Source organism: Saccopteryx leptura, chromosome 3, assembly GCF_036850995.1.
Source record: "Saccopteryx leptura isolate mSacLep1 chromosome 3, mSacLep1_pri_phased_curated, whole genome shotgun sequence".
Lineage (NCBI taxonomy): Eukaryota > Metazoa > Chordata > Mammalia > Chiroptera > Emballonuridae > Saccopteryx > Saccopteryx leptura.
In genome coordinates, this window is record NC_089505.1 from 95,917,978 (window position 1) to 95,944,214 (window position 26,237).

A 26,237-nucleotide genomic window follows, 5' to 3' on the forward strand; every position below is an offset into this window, starting at 1 on the left:
CTCAGATGCGTGAGCCACTGTTGGCTCTTGCTGCAGGATCCCAGCTTTCAGCCGCATTCTAGAAAAGTTAGATTTGTAGAATCTGCAATTTCTGTGTAATTGGAGTGTTGTGGTGTATTTCTCCCCCCTCGGAATTCCTACCCCACTTACCATCTGTTTCATCCCATCTTACACTTGATTACAATTCTCCACCTATTGTTCTGCAACTGTTTCCTGTTTGTTTCCCCTGCTGACAGCACGTGGCGGCTTCCTGAATGAATGAATGAATGGTTCGTACCTGGCTTCGTTTCCCCAGACCTTAAAATAGAGTTGCCAGGCGGCTGTCGCCCCCGCCAGGCGCTGAGCGGAGCTCCTCATCGCCCTGTCTGTTTCACCACCAGGTGCCTACTGCAAGCGCCTGGCTCAATGCCCCGCACCTAGTAGGTGTCGGGAAATGTTTGTCGAATTTAATTAAACTTAACTGGGGCAAGAACCCCCTGCTGGAAGGAAAAGCCCACCCAGGCCTTTTCATTTTCTCTGCTTTCCCCGCTGCTCAGGACCCATGGCCGGAGAAGCCGGAACTGATAGCCTTTCCCGAGTAAAGGTCATAAGACTTTGGCTTTTGTGCTGCTGATTAACAAAGGGTTTGTAAATTACAAGGAGAAAGAATAGAAGAGATCACGAGGAGCGGGAATATTCCTGCCTCGTGCTAAGACCTTTTCTATCGATTTGTCAAATATGTCTGCCAACTACAGTTCCCATTTCATACACTGGGGAACTGAGGCCCACACGGTTTTTGGTAACTAGCCCAGGGACATGGAGGTGGTGGCAACGTAGCTGGGGCTTGGACCCAGAAGTGCCCAATGACTCCACAGGGGCCGGTTCCCATACCCCACAGCACCCGGAGCACTGGCTGCGGCCAACCAGCCAGTGGTAGCTGCGAAGGAGAGCTGGGAGGTGAGCTGGTAGGAAGCAGGACCAACCACAGAAAGGCAGCTTCCGGAATAAAGGGAAAGGGTGAAGCCTCCTGGTCCCCAATGCCTCCCAGTGTCCTCTCCTTCTCTCTGCTGCCCTCGCCATGGTCTAAGTTATCTGTCTCTCTAGCCCAAATTCTGTTTCCAGCCTCTTCAAAATGCAGCGCTCAGATCATGTCACTGCTCTGGCGTAAAGCTTTCAATGGCTCCCTACTGCTCTCGGGACAAAGAAGGAAAACTCGGGAGCAGTGGTGTGCTTAGTAAACCCACTCTCTTGGGCCAGGGCAGGAGAGGGAACAAACAAGCCCAAAAGCCCTGATTTGTAGCTCTGACTGATCCCCATGGTGTATAGATACCCACCGGGCCCGTTTCAAGCTAGCAGCAGTTTAACAACCGGTTCGTAAAATTCTTGGAAATGTCATGATGGGCTCTCAGGAGCCAGCAGGAACCTGAGCTGCCATCAGCCGCCCTGTTCTGTGCCCTGCACGTCCCCCGAGCCCCACCGGGCACCGCATCCCCCTGGCTCCTTGAGTCGCCACCACCATGGCCCACCTCCCCCCCACCAGGCACCACGTTCCCCTGGCTCCTTGAGTCGCCACCACCATGGCCCGCCTCCCCTCCCCTGCCCCCAGGCTTTCACACATGCGGTTCCTGCCACCTGTCATACTTCTCCCACGTATGCTACTTCCTCGGGTCACAGCACAGTGGGCCTTCCTCAGGCTTGGGCAAGGCCCCTGTACACTCTGTTGTGCCCTCTCGGTACCTGGTGCACTTAGCTTAACTGCGTGGTGCCTTGATTCGTGCCGTCTCGCCCAGCGGGCTGTGAGCCCCGCGAGGCAGGGCCCTCTCTGTACGCCCAGCGGGGACAGCGTTCTCACTGTGCGCAAGGACAGCGGCTCCCTCTGGAGTTGGGCAACATTTGCCCCCACCCCTGCCCCGCACTCAGTATGGGACCTGACCTCTCTTAGATGAGCAGTGAGTTTTTCCTGAATCTTCCAGTTAAGCCTTTTATCTTTTTGTGCTTCCCTTTTGGGGTAGCTCCTCCTACCTCCATCGAAGTAGTGGCTGCGGACACGCCAGCCCCCTTCAGCCGCTACCAAGCCCAGAACTTCACGCTGGTCTGCATCGTGTCCGGAGGGAAACCCGCACCCACGGTGAGTACCCCTGGGGCGCCCAGTCCCGCCTCAGTCCCTGCCGGACCTCCCTCCTGTGTGGCCTGTCCGGCCGTAGGTGTCATCATGGTCCCCACGCTGCATAATGAAGGAGAGAGGGAGTGATCTGCGTAAGTGAACTCTGCCCCATCTGCCCGGGTCTGACCCTGCCCACTCAGCTGACCTGCCCAGGCACCAAGAACCCCCACTTCTGCTGGAGCCTGGGGTCCTAACCTGCACAGGACGGTCCTTGGGGAGCCCAGCATCGTGCTCACCCCTACCCCAGTTATGGAGCAGGATGCAGGCACGTGAGGCCCCGAGGCGGGGAAGGGACATCTCCAGAGTCACCCACAGTACTCATGACAGAGCTGGGACTCCAGCTTCAAGTCCAACGTGGAGGGAGGAAGGAGGAAGGAAAGATGGAGGGAAGGTAGGAGAAAGAATCCCTGTTTTGGCCGGCTCCTTGTAACATCCAACCTCACTGCTCTGCTGAGGTCTCTCTGCCCAGCGCCTGGGTTATTGTCACAGCCGATTCAGAGGCGGGGGCAGAGGTGAGAGCGGCGGCTGGAGCCGGGTTCCAGCCAAGCCCCGCCACACACACTGAGTCGCCGTGAGTGGGAGCATCTCCCCTCTGCTTCTCGTTTCTGTGAGGACGTCTAGGGCTTGGACAGTGTGGAAGTTTTTCAGCTTTTTAAATAGCAGTAGGACCGAATGCAATACACAGAAGCCCCACATATAAAAGTTAAACGTGGAAGAAGGGCACATCGCCTGCACCGATCCCTGAAGCAGTCTGTGGAGTCCTTCGGGTTCCATGGAGCCATCCTGGGGACCTGTGGGCTGCACGCTCCCAGAGCCCTTCCAAGGTTGACATTGTGTAACACTGTAGGACTGGACCGGGACAGTGCTTCCATCACTAGGATCGGGGAGGAGTGGCTAGGTAGAGTTAGAGTTTAAGGTGGAGACACTAGGCATTCCAGACCCTGACTGTCTCACTGACATGGTCCAGTGGGGTGACCTGGGGACCCAGGACAAGGTAGTAAACAGATGCAGAAAGATCCAAGACAGGGCAGTGGGCAGGTGCACACAGGCCCAGGTGCATGCAGGGGGCAGGTGTGCAGAAGCACAGGTGAGGCAGTAAATAGGTGTTCAGAGACAGGCCTTTCCCTCCACCACATCTGTATTCTCAAGGAGACAGATGAATGGGCATCTTCAAAGCCAGCATTGGTGAGAGGCAGACATGGCCCCAACTTTCCCCCTTTGGACCCCATAAGGAGGTCAAGGCTCCCTAAAATCAAGCAAGTTGATCTTTTTTCCCCCAAAGAACTCCTTTTCCAAAGGGCCCAAAGTTTCCTCACAGCTCTGGAGGTTTAGGGAAAACCCCCTCCCTCAGCCTGCTTGCTTCTGCCATGGTGATAAAATATTAAAATATACACAGTAGAAGACATATATATCTCTCTCATATATATGTGTGTGTGATCCTCATCTCCCCACATTTCAGGCATCTTTACGTTTGTCTAGAAGGTCAGAACTTGAAAGAATTCTTTTGATATAAATTACAAATGTGCTTTAAAGGCACTTTTCAAAAGAGAAAGAGAGAACAAACCCAAAGCAGGCTATTATGTGCATAAGAGATTCTTCGTTGGAGCTATAAACTCTGACAGGTTCCCCGCGCTGCACATTTCATTTACCCTGCCCCCCCCCCCCCCGCCTCTCCTCTGGCATCGGCGTCCTCCTCCCTCCCCCCACCTGCACCCGCGACCTGAGAGCTGCTTCCTGCCCTCTGCTCTCCCTGTCTTCCATCTATTTATTTATCTGATTTATTAAAACTACACCCAATCCCCACAGGCCTCGGGGCGCCTGTACCAAAATAAAAAGACAGCAAATTAAATTAAATGCCGCCTCTCAAAACTTAAATTCCCCACTAGCAGAGAAAGCGAGGAGACGCTGGCTTCCGCCCCCTCCCCGGCACCTAGCTCGCTCCCACACACGCACCTGCTTTCTGCCTTGTCTCCAAACCCTCAAAGCAGCCACATGCACGCTGCATGGAGATCCTCCCTTCCTTCTCTGGCATCTCACTTCTCACTTCATCCCCCCCCCTCTACCCACCACCTTCTCTCTCATGCAGGGGCCACCCCTTGGAGCCCAGGCGCTGCCAGGCTGTGCCCAGGGCCCTTCTCTCTGCTCCCTGTGTTTAGGCATACCACAGCCCCAGGAAGTAGTTGCTCTTATTCCCTTGTGCAAGTAAGGCAACTGGGGCCCAAATTGGCTCCCCAGCTGGTAAGTGGTGGAGAGGGGCTCAGCCTGTGCCACCAGGGCCTGCGTGTCCTCACGGAACGGAGCTGACTCAGTCTTGGGGTGCTGGAGGGCCACCAGGAAGGCCACCAGGAAGAGGAGGCTCTGGGGAGACTGGCCTCCTGCAGCCATATCCTCTGAGAGCCCACTGGGAGGTCTAGGTCATTGGCACAAACTCTTTTCTCATGCCCTCCTTGTAATTTCAGGTTTATTTCAAAAGAGACGGGGAACCGATCGACGCGGTGCCCCTGTCAGAGCTGCTGGTTGCGAGCTCTGGCCCCCTCCAGGACAGTAGGCCCTTCCGCAGCCTCCTGCACCGTGACCTGGATGACACCAAGGTGCAGAGGTCACTGTCCCTGATGGACACTGAGAACCGGGGTGGGCGTCCCTACACGGAGCGCCCCTCCCGTGGCCTGACCCCAGATCCCAGCATCCACCTCCAGCCAACCACCGAGAACATCCCAGAAACGGTGGTGAGCCGTGAGTTCCCCCGCTGGGTCCACAGCTCCGAACCTGTCTACTTCCTGCGCCACAGCCACACCCCGGGCAGCGACGGCACCGTGGAGGTGCGTGCCCTGCTCACCTGGACACTCAACCCGCAGATCGACAATGAAGCCCTCTTCAGCTGTGAGGTCAAGCACCCAGCCCTGTCGATGCCCATGCAGGCAGAGGTCACGCTGGGTAAGGCTTGGTGGGTGGTCTTCTGCAGGCCCCCTGCAGAGCTGGTGGCGGGGGGTGGGAACCTTTGGAATAGGTTCCCTGGGCTCTGGCCACCATGGAGATAGGGAGGAGATGGACCAAACTGGAGTCAAGGTCAGGCACAGAGGTCAGAATCTGGGTTCTTTTTGTTTTGTTTGTTTTTTTTGTTTTTTGTTTTTTGGGGTTTTTTTTTTTCATTTTTCCGAAGCTGGAAATGGGGAGGCAGTCAGACAGACTCCCACATGCGCCCGACCAGGATCCACCCGGCACGCCCACCAGGGGGCAACGCTCTGCCCCTCTGGGGTGTCACTCCGCCACATCCAGAGCCACTCTAGCACCCGAGGCAGAGGCCACAGAGCCAACCCTAGCGCCCGGGCCATCCCTGCTCCAATGGAGCCTCGGCTGCGGGAGGGGAAGAGAGAGACAGAGAGGAAGGAAGGGGGAGGGGTGGAGAAGCAGATGGGCGCCTCTCCTGTGTGCCCTGGCCGGGAATCTAACCTGGGACTCCCGCATGCCAGGCCGACGCTCCACCGCCGAGCCAACCGGCCAGGGCCGGAATCTGGGTTCTTAAGGAGGTTTGCAGAGCTGGATAGGAGAACATAGAAGACTCCAGGGAGGCCAGGGGAGTTTGCTGGGTAGGGTCAGGAGCATGAGCGGTCATGGGAGTTTGGGCCATCAGTGACCCTGGCTGGTTTGCTTAGTGGATAGATGATCAGCTCAGCATAGGACATCCCAGATTCAATTCCTGGTCAGGGCACACAAGGTACGTGACCATCTGCTTTTCTCCTCTTCTTTCTCCCCCTTTTCTCTCTCTTCCCTTCCTGTAGCCAGTGGCTCTATTGGTTCCATTATGGCCCTGGGCACTGATGATAGTTCAGTTGGTCTAAGCATCAGCCTCAGGCTCTAAAAATAGCTTAGTGGATTCAAACATCAGCCCCAGATGGAGGTTACCAGGTGTATCTCAGTTGGGGCTCATGTGAGAGTGTGTCTCACTATTTCTCCTCCTCTCACTTAAAAAAAAAAAGGAATATGGATCAGTGTTTGAAAACACGGGAGGTTTTCAAGATTGAAAGAGGAATGTGGAAAGCATAGGGAGGCTTTCTGGATGAGTGAAGAACACAGAGTTGGTTGGGACTTTTCAGGGAGAATTTCAGAGTCAGGTCACAGAAAGGTCAGGGAAGGTTTTCTCTGTCACAGTTGGAAACATCGGAGGTCACAAAGACATTTTCTGTATGAAATGAAAGACCCATGAGTTCAGGGGACAGTTACTAGGTAAGGGCCATTGACAGGGCCTGTTGGAGGCCTGCTGGATCAGGGTCAGGGAGCTTTGCCAGGTTGGGGCCAGGAACACAAAGGACATGGAAGGATGCCACCCTGGCTTAGACTTTTAAGTACAATGACAACCCTGTCATCTGTGGGAATGTGGGAAGTGGGCACTACCAGCTCAGCCTGAGAACCTGCTTTCTCTTGCCACAAAGCGCCAACTCGGGGTATCCCTGAGCAGTTCCCTGAGATCTGACTCCTCCCTCTTATACCTCTCCTTCCAGTGGAGTTGAGGCAGGGAGAGGGGACCTGTGGATTCTTCTCTACCAGAAATACAAGAGACCCCTTGAGCCAGTTTTCATACTGACCTGAGGGCAGGGGCGGGGATGAGCACCCTGATCCTGTACTGGTTCTCTCTGCTTAAAGCCCTTTGAACCTTGACCGGCAGCACTCGGAAGCTCTTCCTGGAGCCCACGATGCCTGGGCTTGTCCTCTACCTCTCCTGCGGTGGTGGGACTGCATGGAGCCATCTTCAGCTCCTAGCCTGGGTCCCTTGTGACCGAAGACAGAGCAATGACTGATGAGGGTTGGGACTGCACCTATGTCAAGGGGCTCGAAGGGTTTCTCTGCTTTTCAGCTGGTCCACCAGAAAACTCAGAACCAACTCTACACCAAATACCCAGGGAAAGAATTTTATGTACACATAGCATGTGCTGTGTGACAGGAACATTTGCAGGGTTATCTCCTTTATTCTTCACAAGTAGAAATTTACCATATAGTCCCATTGTATGGAGGAGAAAAACTGAGGCTCAGGTTGGTAGAGTCCCTGTGTCTTGTAAGTAGCAGAACTCTACTGGTGCCTTCTTCACTTCCCACAATGCCAACCACCGAACACACCAGCCCTAGAGAAGACATCCTTGGCTAGCTATGGGGTTAGCTTCCTTAAGACTCATTAAATGGCCCTTTGATTCCCACAGACCACTTGCCCAGATAGAAAGCAATAATTAGGGCTAACATTTCCTGAACACTTGCTATAGAGACCAAAGACTTTTGCTCATCTCATATTAACCCAATCAGTAACCCAATTACCCAATTAGTAAGCCTCATGAAAACTCAATGAGGCACTATTATTATCCCATATCACAGATGAGGTAACTGAGCCCCAGGAAGGTTAAATAAGTTGGTGAAAGTAAGTGGGAGAGGATTCAAAGGCAGGCAATGGCCTGGTTCACTCCTTTTCACCCCCCACCCCAAGCCAGCAGGACATGTGTATATACAGCAGGGGAGGGAGAAGAGGGGGACATAGCAGGACCATCAAGGTGAAGAGGCCAAACTGGGTGGGGGAGCAAAGCCACCCTGGGCTGCTCCCAGTCCTGCCTCGGCTGCTGGCAGCTGGTGAGATCTCAGTCCTCTTCGGTCTCTGAGCCTCAGTTTTCTGACCTGTTGAATGGGGGGGAGGGTGGCAATAGTAACCTCATAAATGTTTGGAGCACATGGTAGGAGCTGGGCTCTGCAGAAGACGCTTTCCCTACAATATCTCCTTGCATGTGGGCAGTGAGGCTATGATGAAGTGAAACATGCGACCATTATTTCCGTTTCATAAATGAGGGGACCCGGGCTTAGAGTAACTCTCCATAGGTCACCCAGCCAGGTCTGTCTAACCTCAGAGCCCACGTTAATAAACACCGTGTTCTACAGTCTGCCTGGCGGGACTGCGGTGAGGGCCAGTGGAGAGCCGTGTGAGCCCGAGGGTCCTGAGTGAGAGTATACACCTCATACAACCAGGCAACCTGCATAGCAGCATGAGAGGGAGACAGTGGGATGGAGGAGATGACCTTGGGCACAGAGTCTAATCATCTGATAAGGGCTTTAAGGTCAGGCTAGCGGGAGTCAGGGCATGTCTCCCTGTGATGGCCCTTTGCTCCCGTTGTCCCCTTTGCCAGGGGTGCTATCCCCTACTCAGATGCTACCTCTCCCCCAAGACGACGAGTGACTATGTGGGTCCCAGAACCGCTATCTCAGTCAATGGTAACTACATTCTCCCCACTGAACAGCTGAGCCAGCACTCTGAGGTCACCCACTTTTTCCTTTCTTCCTCATATCCCACATCCAAGCCATCACCGAGCCTTGGCAACTCAGCCAGAAGATGCTCTATATCTGCCTCATCTCATGGCTTCCTCTCTGACCCCCCAACCAAGGCACCATCAGCTCATACCTAGATTATAACAGTAGCCCCCAAACTGAACTTCCTGCTTCCCTGTGTGCCCTCCTCTATTCTTCACCCTGATTGATCCATTTAAACTATAAATCCGATCATGAACCACATACACACCCACCCCAAACTCTCTAAAGGTAGACAAATAGGTTGATGGAACAGAATAGAGTCCAGAAATAGATCCTCATATATACACTCAGTTGATTTTTGACAAAGGACCCCAGGCTGTTTAGTGGGGGTAGAAGAATCTTTTTTAACAAATGACCCTGACCCTGGCTGACTGGTTTAGTGGATAGAGCATTGGCCCAGCATATGGACACCCCGGGTTCGATTTCCGGTCAGGGAACACAAGAGAAGTGACCATCTGCTTCTCTTCCCTTCCCTCTCCACTATCTCTCCCTCCCCTCCTCGATTGATTTGAGCATCAGCCTCGGGCACTAAGGATAACTTGGTTGATTAGAGCATCAGCCCAAGACAGGGTTGCCGAGTGGGGGGTCCCAATCAGGGCACATGCAAGAGTCTGTCTCACTGTCTCTCCTCCTCTCAATTAAAAAAAAATATGGCCCTGGAACAACTGAAGAGGCATGAGAAAATGGACCTGGACCCTTATCTCGCATATACACAAAATTAATTTGAGATGAATCAGAGACCTAAATGTAAAACCCAACACCAGAAAGCTTCCAGAACAAAACATAGAAATATACCTTTGTAATATTGAGGTAGGCAAGGATTTCATAAAGAGGTCACAACCAGCACTAAATGACAACTTTAAAATTAGTGAATTGGACATAATCAAAATCCCAGTCTTCTGTTCAGAAGATAATTTTAAGAAAATGAAAAGACAAACTATAGACAAAGAGAAAATTCTGTAAGTAGAGATATATGACAAAGGATCTGTAGCCAGAATATATATAAAAAAGTACTACAGATTAATGGAGACTCAATTATTTTTTAAAAAGATGATCTCCAGCTTGCCAATAAGTATATAGAAAGGTGCATAACATTATTTATTATTCAGCAGGGAAATGAAGAAGAAAACCCCAGTGAGTTATCATTTCACAACCACTAGAATGGCTAAAATAGAGGAGACTGACAATAGTAAATGTTAGCGCAAATGTAGAACAATCAGATCCCTCGGACCTTGCTGGTGGGAGTATAAAACAGTACTCCTACTTAGAAAACTGGTGGTTTCTTACAAAGGTAAATAAATATACTCCTACTTTATGGTCCACTCTTCTCAATCCTAAGTTTCAACCCAAGAGAAGTGAAAGCACACATCCACAAAGATTCGGACATGAATGTTCACATCAGCTTTATTCATAACAACGGCAACAAAAACTGTGAGAAATGCAAGTGTTCCTCATTAGGAAAATGGATGAAAAAACTGTGGCATATTCATACAGTGAACTAACTACTTCTGATCAGTATAAGCGAATGAACTCCTGAGACATGCGACAATGGGGAAGAAACTCAAAACAGACTGAGCGAAAAAAAGCCAAGACAGCAAAGAGTGCATACTGCGTGATTGCATTTATATGAACTTCTAGAACATAAAGCAAATCTCTGGTGACGTAAATCAAAACAATGTTCACCCATGGAGAGTGGAAATTGAAAGGAGGCATAAGTGAACCTTCTGGAGGGAGAGGAATGCTCTAGATTTTGATTAGGATGGTAGTTACACAGGCATTCCCAGTTATTAAGATTCATGAAATTGTCTACTTAAGAACAGTGCAGTTGCCTGTGCGGCTGCCACCACAGTTAAAGCCAGATCCCAGTGGTGCTGGTCTGCCACTCCCCTCTGCTCCATCTGCTCCAGCCCCAGGGTCCGCCTTATTCTTCCTTGAATATGCCCAGCTCAAGTCCACCTTGGGGCCTGCACTGACTTTTCTTTCTGCCTAGAATAATCTTACCCCGATAATTCTTAGTCCCTCTTTCATTCAGGTCTCTGTTCAAATCTTCTATTCAAATCTACCCTATCTCAAACAGCCCCTTCATCCTGGCCCCATCCACTCCTTGCCTTGCTTTGCTCCTTGGCACCGTATTCATTTCCATCTACACGTATATTATTTATCTCCTTATTTCTCAGATTCCCCCACTGGGATTTAGGTTCCATATGGGCAGGATCTGTAGCTGCCATGTTCACATGGTACAGGACTCAGAACAATCCCTAGCAGATTACTTAACTAACATTTGTTTTAATAACAATTAATGACTACTTTTCTGGGTTGTTGTAAAGATGAAATAAGGCAGTGTGTCGGAAGTGCCTAGCACCGTAACAGAATGAGTGCTCACTAAATATAACCTACTGTGATCATTCATCGTTGTATCCTCAACATTGCCCTGCGTAATGACTGACACGGATTAGGTGTACAGTAGAGAACTAGGTGGGCAGAGCCGATGAATGAGTGGATTGGTAAGTGGATTGGTAGGTTTATAGGCAGATGTAGATGTGTGGATGGATGCTGGATGGATGGATGGATGGATGGATGGATGGATGGATGGATGGATGGATGGATGGATGATGGATGGAGGGATGAGATGATCTGGTGGAATGATAGATGTATGAATAGAATGAATGAATGAATGCATAGATGGATAGATGGATGAGTGGGTGCATGGGTAAGTGATGGTGTCAGTGACCACCCAGAATTCCTGGGAGGAAGCCTAGAGAATCTTTTCCATGAGATTTCACAGATCTGTCCTTGCAGCAGAATACTCAGGGGAGGTAAGGAGGGCAGCTTATGTCAGGATCTCTTACAGCCTCCCGAGTAGACACCCACGCCTTTACTTTCCACATTACTGTCTCGTATCTCCTCCCCCACTGTCATTTCAGAACAACTCTGCAAATAAGGGGGTGGCCTATGTTCCCCATTCTCAGGTGGGAAAACTGAGGCCTGACAAGTTGAATTGACTCATGCAGCCAGAGCATGGAAGAGGGAGAGCCCGGGCACTGAGAGCATTCCCTCAGGCCCTCTCAGTGTGTGTCCTCGGAGCAGACCAGGGGGCCGGGCATTGACGGCCAGCAGCTGCTAATGGTTTCCCAGCGGTGGAGGAAGTGCCAGGGGCGAGCAGCTGGCCTGGCTTCCCCAAGCCACCTCTTGATGCAGCAGTGAGGGCGGGGGCAGAGGGGCCATCTGCTGTGAGGCTCTTGTGGGTCAGCAGCTGCCAAGAGGAGCTTAGAGAATGGAAGGCAGAGCAGACCCCCCCCCCCTGCCCTGCTCTGCCCCTGAGGGTCAACTCCACACAGGAGCCCCCAGGCCTGCAGCTCAGGCAGCTGAGGTGTGAGGGCTGGCAGGGGGTGGGTCTGGCTGCTCAGTGGGGGGAAGGTATCAGTTCTCCTTCTACTCCACCTCTGGGCTCCTGGCTTCCCTCTGAGGACCTACACGATATTAAGCTTGTTTCTGCCACTTCCTTCTTGTGCGACCTCGGGCGAGCCGCTGCCCTCTCTAGGGCATTTTATGGCCGGGCTTTATGATAACCTGCCACTAAGCACCAGGATAGGTGTGGTGGTCCTACGACGGGGTCTAGTGCACGTTAGGCACCTGATAAATGTCGGGGCCTTGGTCAGCATGCCGGGGCCCCAGCCGGAAGGAAGGAGAGAAAGCCTTCAGAAAACAAGGCAGTGAGGAATCTGACCCGGAAGGGGAAAGGTGTCTAGGGTTTATGCCTCTCCCGAGCAGGTGTGCCTTTCTGCGCCCTCTGCTGGCTGCAGCCGGACAGTGCCGTCCCAGCGGGACAAAACTAGCAGACAAAATAACCCATGCGCCCCATGAAGTGCTTCCCACCTGCAGACCCATCTACACAGAACTGGAGCGTTCATCGTCAATAAAGAAGGCAGGAACACTACTTGAGCCCCCCTAAGCTTTCGTTCCCTTATGGGGACAACCCCAAAAGGTCGAGAGGTTCAGTGAGAACACAGTGCCGGCACTCTGTCCACCTCCGACAAATGTCAGCCCTCGTGCCTCACCTCCCTATAACCCTAACATCCAGGGCGGAGGGTAGGCACTGGCTGTTCCCATGCTTCCCCTTTGGCATTTAGGGAATGCCAGGGGAAGAGACTCGTCCAAGGCACACAGAACAGAGCAGAACTCTGCTCTGTCCCCCAGGCCAGGATTCCTCCCTGGCTGCTACCTCGCCTTGGCAACCCTCCCCCCTCGCTGCGGGCCCAGCCCTCCCCACTCCATGTGGCACTTCAGATGTCTTGCTTGTGATTTAATTAATAGTCCTTTGGTCTCCTTCTCAGAGAATGAACTTGGATGACCTGGGAGACCACCCACATCAGCCAGTTGTTCTGGTTTCTGCTCTGAGAGTCTGAGTGGGAATTAGAGGCTAGGGGAGCAGGCAAGGGCAGACAGGGGAGGGCTCAGGCCAGCCCCAGGACCTGGGGACAGAGTTTTCTTCTCTGCCATCCCTGGAAGTTGTTCACACAGAGTGACACAGAGCATGGTACTGTGATCAAAAAACCCTAAGGCCTTCCTCCAGCCCAGGAAGCGCTGCAGAATCTGTCCCAGCTCCCAGCCTCATTACCGGCCAACCCTCTGCCTCAGTGTCATGCATGCCCTGGCTGTTCCCTCCGCCAGGAACCCTCCCCGTGAGCCTCCCATCTCTGCTGAAATGTCACCTCCTTGGAGGAGGCACTGACCACTACTCACCCCTGGTCTGATTCTGTGCATAACGCCACGCCCCTTGATAGTTTCTTGTCTGTGTACTTGTGTGCATATCAAATGTCTCCCCGATTAAATTGTCAGCTCGGGTCCACAGGCACTTGGTCTTGTTCAACACTGTGTCCCCTGCCCTGCCCCGAGGCATGGCACGTGGCTGGCTCACTCATTCCTTGTTGAAAGAATCGATGAGTGAATGAATGAATGAATGAATGAATGAATCTGGGGGAAGGAGTCCTGGCCTGAAAGTCAGGAAACATGGAAAGTTGGCTCAGTGCTGACCTCTGTGTTACCCATGGGCTTCGTTTTCCCAATCTGAAAACTGGGGATGGACCTAGTGATCCCAGTGGCTCGTCCATCCTGATATTGTCTGTTCACAGGATAGCAATGCCCTTGGGCATCTTGTCTCCAAGCTAGAGATGTAAGGGGGCTTTGGAAAAGGAGTGCAAGGACATAAGAAAGAGAGGGCCTGACCTGTGGTGGCGCAGTGGGTAAAGCATCGACCTGGAAATGCTGAGGTCGCCAGTTTGAAACCCTGGGCTTTCCTGGTCAAGGCACATATGGGAGTTGATGCTTCCAGCTCCTCCCCCTGTCTCTCTCTCCTCTCTCTCTCTCTGTCTCCCTCTCTCTCCTCTCTAAAATGAATAAATAATAAAATAAAATAAAAAAAATTTAAAAAAAAAAAAAAAAAAAAGAAAGAGAGGCAGGGAGGATAGAGACCTGAGGGAAATAAATGACTCCCCCACACCTTGCCTACCCAGGGCAGAGACCATGTTCTGTGCACCGTTGACTCCCCAGGTCCCAGCCAGGGTCTGACTCATTGCAGGGGCTCGGGGAAGGTGTGTGAATGAACGCAGGCAGGCGGGCTGGAATGAATGAATGAATGAATGAATGAACACCCAGAACTAGACTAGAACTGGACTGGACCCTTCTCTTCCATTTCCCCTGCCCCTCTATTCCTTTCCTTGCCCCGTATCCCCTCCCCCACACATACATGCGTCTCTGTGACCTGGCCCTTCCTCTCCCTACAGTTGCCCCCAAAGGACCCAAAATCATGATGACGCCCAGCAGAGCCCGGGTCGGGGACACAGTGAGGATTCTGGTCCATGGATTTCAGGTCTGCCTCTCTCTGAGCATCTGGGAAGGTGGTGGGAGGTGGGAGGGGCACCAGCTGGGCACTAGCATTCCTGGCGGCATGCTCCAAGCCCCTCCCCTTGACCTCCAGTCCAACCGGTGGGTCTCAGCCTGCTCATCTGTGTGAAGGCAAAACTGGTTTCGTTGAGGAGTGGCGAGAGGTGCCTGCATTTCCGCTTACCCGCCCAGAACTCGGGAGCAGACAGAGCTCAGGGACTTGACATTCTTTCCAGGCCCAGGGTCCTCTTCTGCCTGGCGTTCCAGGCGGCCCCTCCTCACCCAGCAGATGAGAATGTGTTGCCAGAACCGGCCAGGCCATGGCTCGGACCCCTTCCTGCTCTGGCAGGATGGGTCCTCTTGTGACCAGGCTGTCCCCTGCTCTGGCCAACAGAACGAAGTCTTCCCGGAGCCCATGTTCACGTGGACGCGGGTCGGCAGCCGCCTCCTGGACGGTAGCGCCGAGTTCGACGGGAAGGAGCTGGTGTTGGAGCGGGTTCCCGCCGAGCTCAACGGCTCCATGTACCGCTGCACAGCCCAGAACCCACTGGGCTCCACCGACACACACACCCGGCTCATCGTGTTCGGTATGCGGTGCCCCCGACTGGCGATCGGGCGGACCACCCAGGGATGGGCCCTAGCTGACACTGTCCCCAGGGGGAGGAAGCAGAAAGGGCCTAGGTCATCTAAATGTGCCTCCCCCACAGGGGCAGTGTGTCTGCACTGAGCAGTATGTGTGATACCGCACAGCAGGCGCAGGATAGAGGGGTGCTCCCAGACCACCTCGGAAGCCATCGCCCTCTGATTCTCTTTCTGTTCCTTCCCACAGAAAACCCAAATATTCCCAGAGGAATGGAGGACTCCAACGGTAAGTCTCCAGTCTCAGAGCCTCCTGCTTAAAAGCGTGGTTTTCAAGGCTCCAGGAAGCTCAGGTCCCCAAACCTCCCGTTGGCTCACCTTGCCCCTAGAGGTTGTCCGCGAGTTCGTTGAGTCTGGGTCAGTGTGGTCAGGAGTGGGCACTGAGACAATAAACGGGTCACAGCACCCCAAAGCAGTGGCAGGGATTTCCAGGGACTAAGTGTGTCCCCAACACCCTCCACAGCAACTCTAATGTGTTTACCTCAGAGAGCTCAGCTGCCCCGGCCCCAAGGAGGTGTGTCCAGCATTGACCAGGGGTTGTGTTCTGGGCCCTGGACCACTCCATAGGGCAGTTGGGAGCACAGATGAGGCTCTGCTAAGGCCCGCAGGCTTCCCCCGACCTGGACACCACCCCTAGGGACCCAGAAACCACTCCCAGGCCCACCAGCCCCTCTGTTCCCAGACTGGGCCCATCTCACAGTTCACAATGGAGGCCCCAACTCCTAGTTCCTATTAGAGGGTCCTCATGGCCACCAGTGAGCTTGATCTCAGACCAGCGGGCCCAGGGAAAAGAAGGGGTCACACACAGGTGGGACAGGAAGCAGAGCTGGGATTTGAACCCAGTGCATCCTGATGCTGAAGTCCAGGCTCTTTGTTGGGACCTTTGAAGCTCTGCTGTTCCCAGGCTCCACACCCCGCCGAGCCCATCACAAAGCGACGTAGCGGGTCTACAGGCCCTGACCCTGCCCCCTGCTGCCCCGCACAGGTTCCACTTCCGGCCCCGCTGGTGTCCAGCTCACCTTGGTGCTCGCCCTGACAGTGGTCCTGGAGCTGACGTGAGGACGGCCCCGGCTCCCGCCTCTCCACCCGGCACTGACATCTCCGCGATCGCTTTTCATTTCTTTTCTAAACTATTTCCAGTCTTGTTCTTAGTCTCCTCTGTCTGTGTCTTGGCTTCTTCGGTCGGTTTAATTAAAACAAACAGAACGATTTTCCCCACTTGGGTCTGTGGTTCCGTATTCTTCATTTGTTCTGCGGCAGACTGGGAGTCCTCTGGCACCCAGCATTGGGATGGGCACTGGGACAGGGGGAGGTGACGAAGGAGATGGAAGACATGCTCCTCTCTGGGTGAGGGGTGGAGGTGCAGCTCATTGTCTCACCCAAATCCTAACAGCCAGGCATACAAAGTGGCCAGAGACTCTCAGGTTCCTCAGGGCCAAGTGCAATAGTCAGTAGTTGTCACAACGATGCTGCATAACAAACCAGCCTACGTCTGAGTGGCCTACAACGACAAGCATTTATGATTATGTTCCTGTTCAGGATGAAGTGGTAAAGCTAACCCAGTCTGGGCATGGTGGGCAGCCTTGCTTCAGGGAACAAGTCGCCTGGGCTAGACTTCAGGCTGTGGGTTGGGCTCAGGTCTCCTCCACAGGTATTGGCTCTGGGGCTCAGGCTAAGAGGGCAGTGGTTATCTGACTACCTGACATTTGATCCTCTAATGGTGAATCACCAAAGCCGGAGAAAAAAAAAGAAAAGAAACCCAAACTATGCACCCACCATTAAGGCATCGTTCTGTCATGTCCATGAACACTTCCTTAGCCAAAGGAAGTCACATGGCCAAGGCCAACATTAGTCAAGCACACATGTAAGTCAAGGGTAGAGGTTCCCGAAATTTCTGCTCAACCACTATAAGATTCCCTGTACCATTCAGTTATTAGCTCTGAGGGAAAGAATGGGTCATTATGAGGGATGGGGTTGGTCTCTCTCAGCTGTGGCCAAGCCTTAAGAGTCACCAAGGAGAGCCCATGGCACACTGCATTAACGTCTGGGTGGGCTGGGCTATATGCTACAGGAACACATCAGCCCCAGAGCCTTGCCACATTAACACAATGTAAAGTTATTTGAGGCTATGAAAAGCCCAAGGCAGATTGGACAGTCCTCTTTCACCTTGTGACTATACCAGCTGAAACATGTGCCTTCTGGAATCTTTTCCAGGGCAAGCAAAAAAGAAGGCTGCAAAATCACTTCAGTGGGCATACTAATGCCCCCTGCCAAAGCTATTCATGTCTTAACACCCAGCGCCTGGAAACATGTTACTTTACGTGGCAAAATCGATTTTGCTGATGTGGTTAATTTAAGGATTTTGAGATGGGGACATTGTGCTGGAGTATTCAGGTGAGCCCAATGTCATCACAGTGGGCCTTGTTAGAGGGAGGAGGGAAGGCCCCAGGAGGGAACGTGACAACAGAAGCAGCAGATTGATTGGGGTGATGCAAGGAAGGGGCCACGAGCCAAGAAAAGCAGGTCACCCCTAGAAGCAGAAAAAGAGAGGAAAATGGGTCCTCCCCTGGAGCCTCCGGGAGGAACTGGCCCTGCCAGTACTTTATTACCACAGACTTCATTTCAGACTTCTAGCTTCCAGGGTTCTAAGGAAAGAAATCTGCATTGTCTTAAGTGACTGCATTTGTAGTACTTTCTTATAGCAGCAAAAGGAAACTCGCACAATGACACAGACCATCTCTACCCATCTCCCATGACCAGAAGCAAGCACATGGCCCCAACCTTAACCACAAGGGAGGTTGGAAGATACAGTCTTCCTCTGTGCCCCAGTGAACCCAACACCCTGTGCCTGCGGAAGCACAGGCCGGAGTGGCCAGAGGAGGCGGGGCAGGGAGGAAGGGCCCCTCACCATCACCAGGAAGGGCCCCTCACCATCACCAGGAAGGGCCCTCACCCACCGCTGCTGCATCAGCGTGCCCGGGGCTTCTCCCCTCACAGCCAGGAGACACAGGACCTCACTGAGACTTCTGTGCCTCTCCCAGTCCATGCGGATGTCCTGAGGATTCGGGACCCGCCCCTGCAGAAACTCCAAGTCCCAGACTCCCCAGGCTGGGAAGGAAGCAGTGGTTCTGTCCTCTTGCTGTCATCGCAGTTCCTTCGCGTGTGCCTAAGTCAGAACCCGGACGACAAACACGAGGACACAGCAAGCAGCTGGCAGTCTGTAACCAGGAAGAGGCCTCTCAGCAGAACCTGACCACGCCAGCCCCTGGTCTAGGCCTGGCCGCTGGAACTGTGAGAAATAAACTTCTGTGGTTTACAAGGCACCTCACCCGGGGTGTTTTGGTATAGCAGCCCAAACAGACTAAGACTCAGGCAATAAAGCCAAACCCCTTACAGGTCATACAGGATGTTACCCTGCCTGCTGACTTTGTCTCATTCACACTCGGCCTCTCTCTCCTTCCTTCCCTCATCTACACTCATCTTTCCATTCCTCAAACTCTTCAAGCCCATTCCTGCCTCAGGGCCTTTACTCTGCCTATTTCCTCTGCTTAGAATTCTCGATTCTCTTCCCCTTGACTTTGGCATGGCTGACTCCTCCGTTCCATGTGGATGTCAGCTTAACTATCCCCTCTTCAGCGGGGACCGACCTGACCACCATGCCCCTCTCTCTATCGTGCCGTCCTTAATTTCATTCTCTGCATAGCACGTGTCACTATCAGATGCTTTTCCTATTGGCTTATTGATCTATTAACAGTCTTTCCCTTACCCTTGGGCCAGAATGTCAGCCTATCAGTGTGGGGACCACATCCGTATCATTCATATTTGTGTCCTCAGTGCTGGGGTCAGAACCTGGCACATGAGAGCGGGCACATCAGTAACTATTTTATGAAATGAATGAATGAGTGAGTGAATGAATGAATACACACCTCCCAGGGACATGCCAATGGTCAGACTCTGTGCTGGCCCTCCAGGCTGCAGAGTAGGATGTGCTCTCCACCCTGAAGGAGCTCACAGCCCAGGGAGGGGAGAACATTTATCCAACTGACCAAGGAACTTCAAACTGTGATGCGTGTTCAGCACAAAACCTCCCCAGTGCTCTAGAGATTAAGGTGGAAAAGATTCATTCTTCTGCATGGGGGAGAGGGGGTCAGAGGAGACCAAAGAGAACAGATGACATACGAATAGAACTTTGAAAGAAGAATAAAGTTTGACAAGGCCTAGAGAATAGAGGAGAAGAGCCTAGGCAGAGAAAAGAACATACGCAAAGGCTTAGACGAAGGACAGTTTAGTATATATTTAGGGAAAAGACGAGTTGTTATATCAGTGCTTCTGACAGCACATCAATTTACTCAACAAATATTTATTAACCACTCACCATGGGTCAAGCTGGGTAATGAATGCTGCAGACCAAATAGGAACAGTGTCATATGGCTCTTGTATCGGTTATCTATGGCTGCAACAATGCTGTATAATGAACATCCCCCCAAAATGTAGCAGCTTAAAACAACAGCTGTATATTGTTTCTTATTAGGCTCTGGTCAGCAGCTGATCCTGGCCAGGTTAGGCTGATCAGTCAGGCCGATGGAGGCTGGGCTCCCTCTTGCATCTAAGTCAGCTGCTGAGTCAGCTGGGGTTTTGCTGGGAGGACTTGTCCTCCAGCTGACAAGCTTGGTGAAGACAAAGGAGCAAGAGAGAGCTGAAACACTCCGAGTCTCCTGTGGCCTCAGGGAACTGACACTGTATCAGTTCTGCTACATTTTCTTTAGCCAATGAAAGTCATAGGTTCAGCCCAGATTCCAGGGAGTTAAGATAATAAATTTCACTTTTTGGTGAGAATGGCTGCAAAGTCACATTGCATAATGTATGGATACAGGGGGAGGCAGAATTAGGGCTATATTTACAATCTACAACAGCCCCACACTCTGAACTTGATGTTCTAGAATCTTGGTTTCCCACCCTCCATGTCACAGACACTCATTTCAACTGGGAAGCCCAAATGACTCCCCAGAGCAATTTCTCCTCTAAAAATGTAACAAATAAATGACCCATTCATTCAATGAATATTTGTGTGTCCACATTTTGCAGGTTGAATAGCAACACTGAAGCAGATAATTTTCAAGTATTAAAGGCTCTCAGATATCTGTCAGTATAAACATCCAGGCCGGCTCAACAGGCAACAACCACATGGTACCGATGACTCCTCAACCTACTTGCTTCTTCCTCACAGCCATGATGTCTCACACAAGCCTCCTACCCCCTCTGCTGCCTGGCAGTAATCCTACCTACGCCCCTGTCACACAATGACTTTGACTATTTTCTGGAAGGAATAAAAAATATTTGTTCCCTCTCTTTGCCTTAATAGAAGGAAGACCATGTAAGCATGAAAGTGAAATTGCTTTGCCCTATTAACAGCATGGTCATTGGGCTCCACTGACCCCTAAGGTGCATTAATATCTCAGCAACGAGCAGATGAACCACATAAAGTGGCGAGGACACACCCAGAGAAAGCCACGGGGATGGGGCAACCCTTTGCTTTGGCCCAGTGTCAGGAAAATGAAAGGGAGATGCAGGGAGAGGGAGGTGGGCCTGAGCTCAGAAAAGGTGAGTCAGAGGGAAGGGAGGGAGGGAGGAGGAAGCCCAGAAGAGCAGGGAGGGGCCTAAGGAGGAGCTGGTCTGGAGGGGTGAAGGGAGGGAGAGAGAAGGGAGGAGGAGAGAAGGGAGGAGGAGGGAAAGGATGGGGAGGGACGGGGGGAAGGAGGTCCACTCAAAGAAAGCTGTTAGGACACTATAGGTCAGGCTCACCCTGGGATCAGACATCCTGGGAGACAGGAGGCTTCTCAGAGGGATTTCAATATGGGGGATGGAGGGGACAGAGAAGGGGTCACCTGGGAGGGGGATTCTGGAAGAGAACTTTCTAGTCCAGACAGATCCAGATATATAGATAGATAGATAGATAGATAGATAGATGATAGATAGATAGATAGATAGACAGATAGATGCCAGTCTAGACACAGAGACAAAGGGTGAGCCACAGAGAGGAGAGCGAGAGAGGGAGGCAGAGATGGAGACCGAGACGGAGCTGGAGAGAGTGGCCCTGCAGCCCACTGGGAAGGCCGGCCTCAAACCAGACCAGAACGAGGAGTTGCCGAAAGGCACTTAAGCTGTTCTGTCAGTGATTACACCCTTGGCCTCCTCGGGAACGACAGCCCTGAGTGATGGGCAGAAGGAAATAGATGTGCAAAGTACATGCATTTTTCCAAAATGGGCCCAATCATCTGTGGCAGGCCTAAATGTCAGCACACACAGCACAGCCCCGGGCTGCCAGCTGCATCGGACCTGGTGACAGAGCTTCCCTGGCAGCTGCCCTGCCTGCCTCCCCTCTGCCCCTCTCCCTTCTTCCCCTTCCCCACGTTCCAGGACACCATTCCCTCTGGCCTCTAATTCCCCTGATCCCGGAGTTCCCAGGGACACAAGTTCCCAGGGACGCAAACAAAAGGCATTGTGGAGGAGTCCTTTCCTGAACTGGTATCCCCACCCCACCTTCTCAAACTTGACCTCTCCTTGGGGCCTGCATTCTCTGACCACGGGGACAATCCTTCCTCAACTCCCTTGAATCCCAGGCTGAGGGGCTGAGACTTCCCCTGTAAGAGGTGCCAACAGAGAGTTGTCAAAGTCAGTCACACAGACCTGGCCTGGCTCTGAAATCCAGCTCCATCACTCACTATCCCTGTGACTAGGGTGCTTTACTTAAGCTCTCTGTGCCTCTATTTCCTCTCCTGTAAAATGGGTCTACCGGTCTTCATGGTGTTCATCTCGGAGAATTACATGAATGAATAATCGGAAAGCTCAGAGAACAGTGCCTGGAACATTGTAAGTATTCAACACGTGCTAGCTCTTGTCCTTACTATGCAATAAGGAGCCAGCAGCAGCTTCAGGCGAGAGCATCAGAGCCACAGAAGCTGCGTGGAAGCAGAGTGGGGAGGGACCTTGGGCAAGTTGCTTAGCCTCTCTGAACTCAGTTTCTCCTGCTGTAAAATGGGGATAATTGCACTTAACTTATAGGATGTGTGCAACAAATTAAATAGCGATAGTTCCATATACCAGAATTTATATAACTCAGCATTCATCTATTTAGGAATGTACAATGTACCAAATATTCTCTATGTGTTGGGCACTTCACATACATTGTCTTGTTTGATCTTCACAACCATCTTCCAGTATTAGAAAAATTAACTCCATTTAACAAATAAGGAAATGGAGATTCAGAGAGGTGATTTAACCTGCTGAAGTCACACAGCAAATAAGTCCGGGAGCTGAGATCTGACCTTGGCCTGATGCACCAGGTAATTTTGCCTCTGATAGGGGAATCCAAAAGTTAGAAATTTGGCTTCAGTAATAGTAGCTTTTAGTGGTAATCAATAGGAGATTATGTAAAGGTTAGGAAAGAGTTAAGTTGCTTGCTATTCTCTCTTACTGGCTCCCTGGCCTTCCCCTTTGAAATGTTGCAAGAAGTTTATGTTTGCAGGAGGGCCTGGGAAGTGTCCTTGGAAGCAGGTATCCAGGAGGAACCCGAAGACTGAGAAAGGAGACTGAGAAAGGAGACTGAGAAAGGAGACGGCCAGTCTGAACTTCTCTGTCCTGGGAGAAATGCAAAGACAGACGGTCTGTCATCTCGAGGACAGAGCACCTCGCTCCCCCTTTGGCTACGTGACTAACTGCACAGACTTTACCTCTTGCACCATTACTAACAGCCCTAGACCTCATAGAAACAGTCAGAGGAACGCCAGGAGAGTATGAAGGCAGGATCCGGTACATTTCTAGGCTCCCTGCTTTCTCAGCTTTCTGGCAATCTGAATAAAAGACACTTCTATACCACTTGAACCCTGACTCTGTGACTCAGTGGCGATGGGCAACTTGAACCCCAGTTTGTTCCAGTAACAGCTCCACGGGTGAGCAGCCCAGCACGGTATCAGGTGCAGACCCAGAACTCAGTAAGTTTTAGTTCCTTTCCTCTCTTCTTCCTGGATATTCCACCAAGGCACATGGTCCTAAATCGTCTAATGATCTCAAGCTGGTCAGTTCAAGAGACAGTACCATACGGTGGTTAAAGCAGTGAGATCTAGAACCAAACTCCAGGGTGCAAATTCTGCTTAGCTGTTGACTAGCTGTGTGACTTTGGACTATTTACATAACCTCTCTGTGCTTAAGTGGCCTACTCGTCTCTATAATTAGAATAATAATCATACCCACATCTTAGGGCTGAATGAGGGAGTGCATATAAAGTACTTAGAAAAATGTCTGGCGTATAGTTTACGCTCAATAAATATGACCTGTCGTTATTACTCACCAGATGCTGACCTAAACCTCCATCCTCCACCAATAAATCACTCTGTGCCTCCTCCTCATCCCAGCCTAAGGGCAGATGGAGAAGAAGGAAAAGGAAAAGGGGAGAGAAACTTAGATTTCCTGACTCGGATGCTTTACAAGGTGGTTTCAATCAGTCTGCACACCAGCTGTATGAGAGAGGTACTTTTGTACTCAGGTAATAAAGAGAACGAGAAGTGAACCTCAGGGGGGAGAAGAGACTTGCCCAGAATCACGCAGATGTGGGTAAGCAGGGACCCAGCCAGAGGCGAATTGAATGGCAGGCACACCAGGCACACGCCCTGGGCCCCGACTTCTGCAGGGCCCCGCAAAACCCCAACTTGACACTTTTTTCTAATGAAGTGCGGCCCAATATTTTCTTCTGTGCCCGTGGCCTCAACCAACATTAATCCACCTCTGGACAAAGCCGGAAACCCTGTGCCCTTTGCACCTCTCTCCCACCTTCCTGTCTTCCACTAAGCGGATGTTGTGGCCACTCTACTCTCCTTCCTCTGGGGACACAAACCTTAAACTGATGCCACCAGGGGGATGACAGCAGGTAGAGAGAGTCATATGCTCCTGTGGCCGGTGACACAACAGAAAAAGGAGGAAGAAGAAGGGCAGGTCTGCCCTCCAGACCCTCTGAGTACGGCAGAAGCCCCCCCCCCCCCCGCCCAAGTCAGAGAAAATGGTCCTTCCTTCTGAAATAGAAAGGCATGAGGCTCAAGCCATCCTGCAGCTGGGGACGCAGAGGTCCCCAGCAGCTCACGGGTCATAGCAGGTAAATGGCAAAATAAGGACCAGAAGTCACGGTGGCTGATCTCAACTTTTTTTTTTTTTTTCTGGACATACACTCAGTTGTCTGCCTGTTCAAGAAAATATTAACTCAGCCAGTGGTGCTCCCTTTCACCCCTTTAGAGTTTTGGACTCTGTCCTGGAGAAGGAGTGTAGAGCCGACCAATCAAGCAGGGAGGGCAAGGAGCGCCAGCCGCTAGGGTGGGCCCCCCCAGGGATAGGGTCCATGCTCTGGGGAGGGGCGGAGACCTGAGCCCTGTGCCACCTGCTGGGGATGGGAGCAGTCTACAGAGGAGGTACCTCACCCCCTAAAACAGTCATTGTGACTCACGGGTGTCACCACTCCCAGCCTTGGGGCACTCTGAACTTGGTTCTGGGTTTTAACAATGGCCAAAGGCTCATGTTGAAGGCTCTGGCCAAGGTCCTGAAAGAGTCCAGGTTTTAAATAACAACTTAGCCTTGCTGTGAGACTCGCTTCTACCTTGTTCTTTTTTCTGTTTTCCCTAAAATATATCTGTGTGTGTGTGTATGTGTGTGTGTGTGTGTGTGTGTGTGTGTGTGTGTGTGTGCATGCGTGCTGAGGTTGTTCCTGGGGGACTATTAACTAAGAATAATTTATCCAAGAAATTTGTTATGTTAGAATTACCAATTAGATATGATTATAACTTACCATGGCTAACACCGCACTACTGTTGGAAATCTGAATCCCATTAAAATCTAATTAGCATAGATTAAGTCGAAGGCGGTTTTACTGCAGTGCGCCAGCAGGTTTGAGCCTCGCCGGGCGCGTGGGTTTGCCGCCCACTTCGGCATGTGGACCACGCTGCTCACGGGGCCCAGGTGTGTGGCAGGCGGCCTCCGGGCAGCTTTTCTCTCCCTAAGCTGGGACCAGATGGTCCACGCCTATAGAGAGGGACAGCTCCAAAAGTGGACATGACAGTCACGGCTCTGTCCCTGAATGGGTGGCCAGGACCCACGGAAAGGCGTTTCTGTGGCTCACCGAGTCAGGGTGGTCTGGGGTCAGTGCGCTGGGCTAGGAGGACAGGGACTGATTTGGGCAGCGCCTGGGAGCCAGTTCCCTTGGTGACTGAATGTCAGCATCACAGAATTTATTTCTTCCTGGGATTAAGGGCAAGGTAGGTTCTGATATGAGGGCGTCATACCTAGCAAACCCCTGGCACACAATAGCAAATGCTTACTGAGGTCTTACACTGGGGCCAAGGGCTTTACATTCTTATTCTTACTTGATCCTTACAAAGACTCCAAGACAAGAGTTCTAGATTTATGCCCATTTTACACATGATGAAACTGAGGCTGAAAGAGATTTAAAAACTTTCTCAAGGCCACAGAGCCACTAAATGGCAGTGGCAGTATGTGAACCCTGATGGCTTCTCTAAACAGCTGTCTCTCCTAAGAACCTGTTTGGAAACAAATGAGGTTCATTGTTCGGGTTCGGGTCAGGCCTCACCACGGTCCTTCTCTCCAGCAGGGGGCGGTAGTGAGAGAGTAGGGAGCTCAGGGCCAGGCAGGCTGTGTCAATGAGTGTCAGCTGCAGGGTTTCCTAGGGAACATTCTAGGCACAGACTGAGGCCCTAAGATGATGCAACCAAGATATGAACTGGATGTTATCACCCCAACCAGTGGGTTTGAGGATTTTTTTTTTAGGGAAAAAAATCCTTCCTTTGGGTAAAAGTACATTGAATGTAGATGATTAGATGGTTGTACAGCAAATATTCTCTCCCTCCCACCCCCTCCAAGGTGGTGTGGACTGCCCCCTTCCATGCCCCCTTGATGTTAGACATGGCCACGTGACTTGCTTTGGCCAGTGGGATGCTACTGAACCCACCATGAGCAGGAGCTTCAAATATGCATGTCCGTGAGGCTCCCTCCCCACTTCTACCGACCACGGGACATTCCTGGGTGCCCGGTCCAAAGAGGATGAGAGACGCCTAGAGAAGACCTGGGTCAAGGCCAGTCTGGCTGGATCATAGGAAGAAATAGATACTGTTAAATGCCACTCACAGACCCTCCAAAGCCTTAAACAGGGCAGATCTGCTCCCCTCATGTCCCTGTC

General features: G+C 51.8%; 1 protein-coding gene across 1 annotated transcript in view; it reads left to right on the forward strand.

The window, feature by feature from the left end:
• The window catches only part of IGSF21 (immunoglobin superfamily member 21), a 244,573-nt gene extending 228,351 nt beyond the window's left edge, over positions 1-16,222 (forward strand). The window contains exons 5-10 of the mRNA XM_066372031.1: positions 1,992-2,107; positions 4,603-5,077; positions 14,266-14,351; positions 14,760-14,952; positions 15,195-15,233; positions 15,990-16,222. Of these exons, the coding sequence (XP_066228128.1) occupies positions 1,992-2,107; positions 4,603-5,077; positions 14,266-14,351; positions 14,760-14,952; positions 15,195-15,233; positions 15,990-16,063 (983 nt within the window). The 3' untranslated portion in view covers positions 16,064-16,222. The remainder of the gene's footprint in view (positions 1-1,991; positions 2,108-4,602; positions 5,078-14,265; positions 14,352-14,759; positions 14,953-15,194; positions 15,234-15,989) is intronic.
• The last annotated feature ends 10,015 nt before the right edge of the window (positions 16,223-26,237 follow it).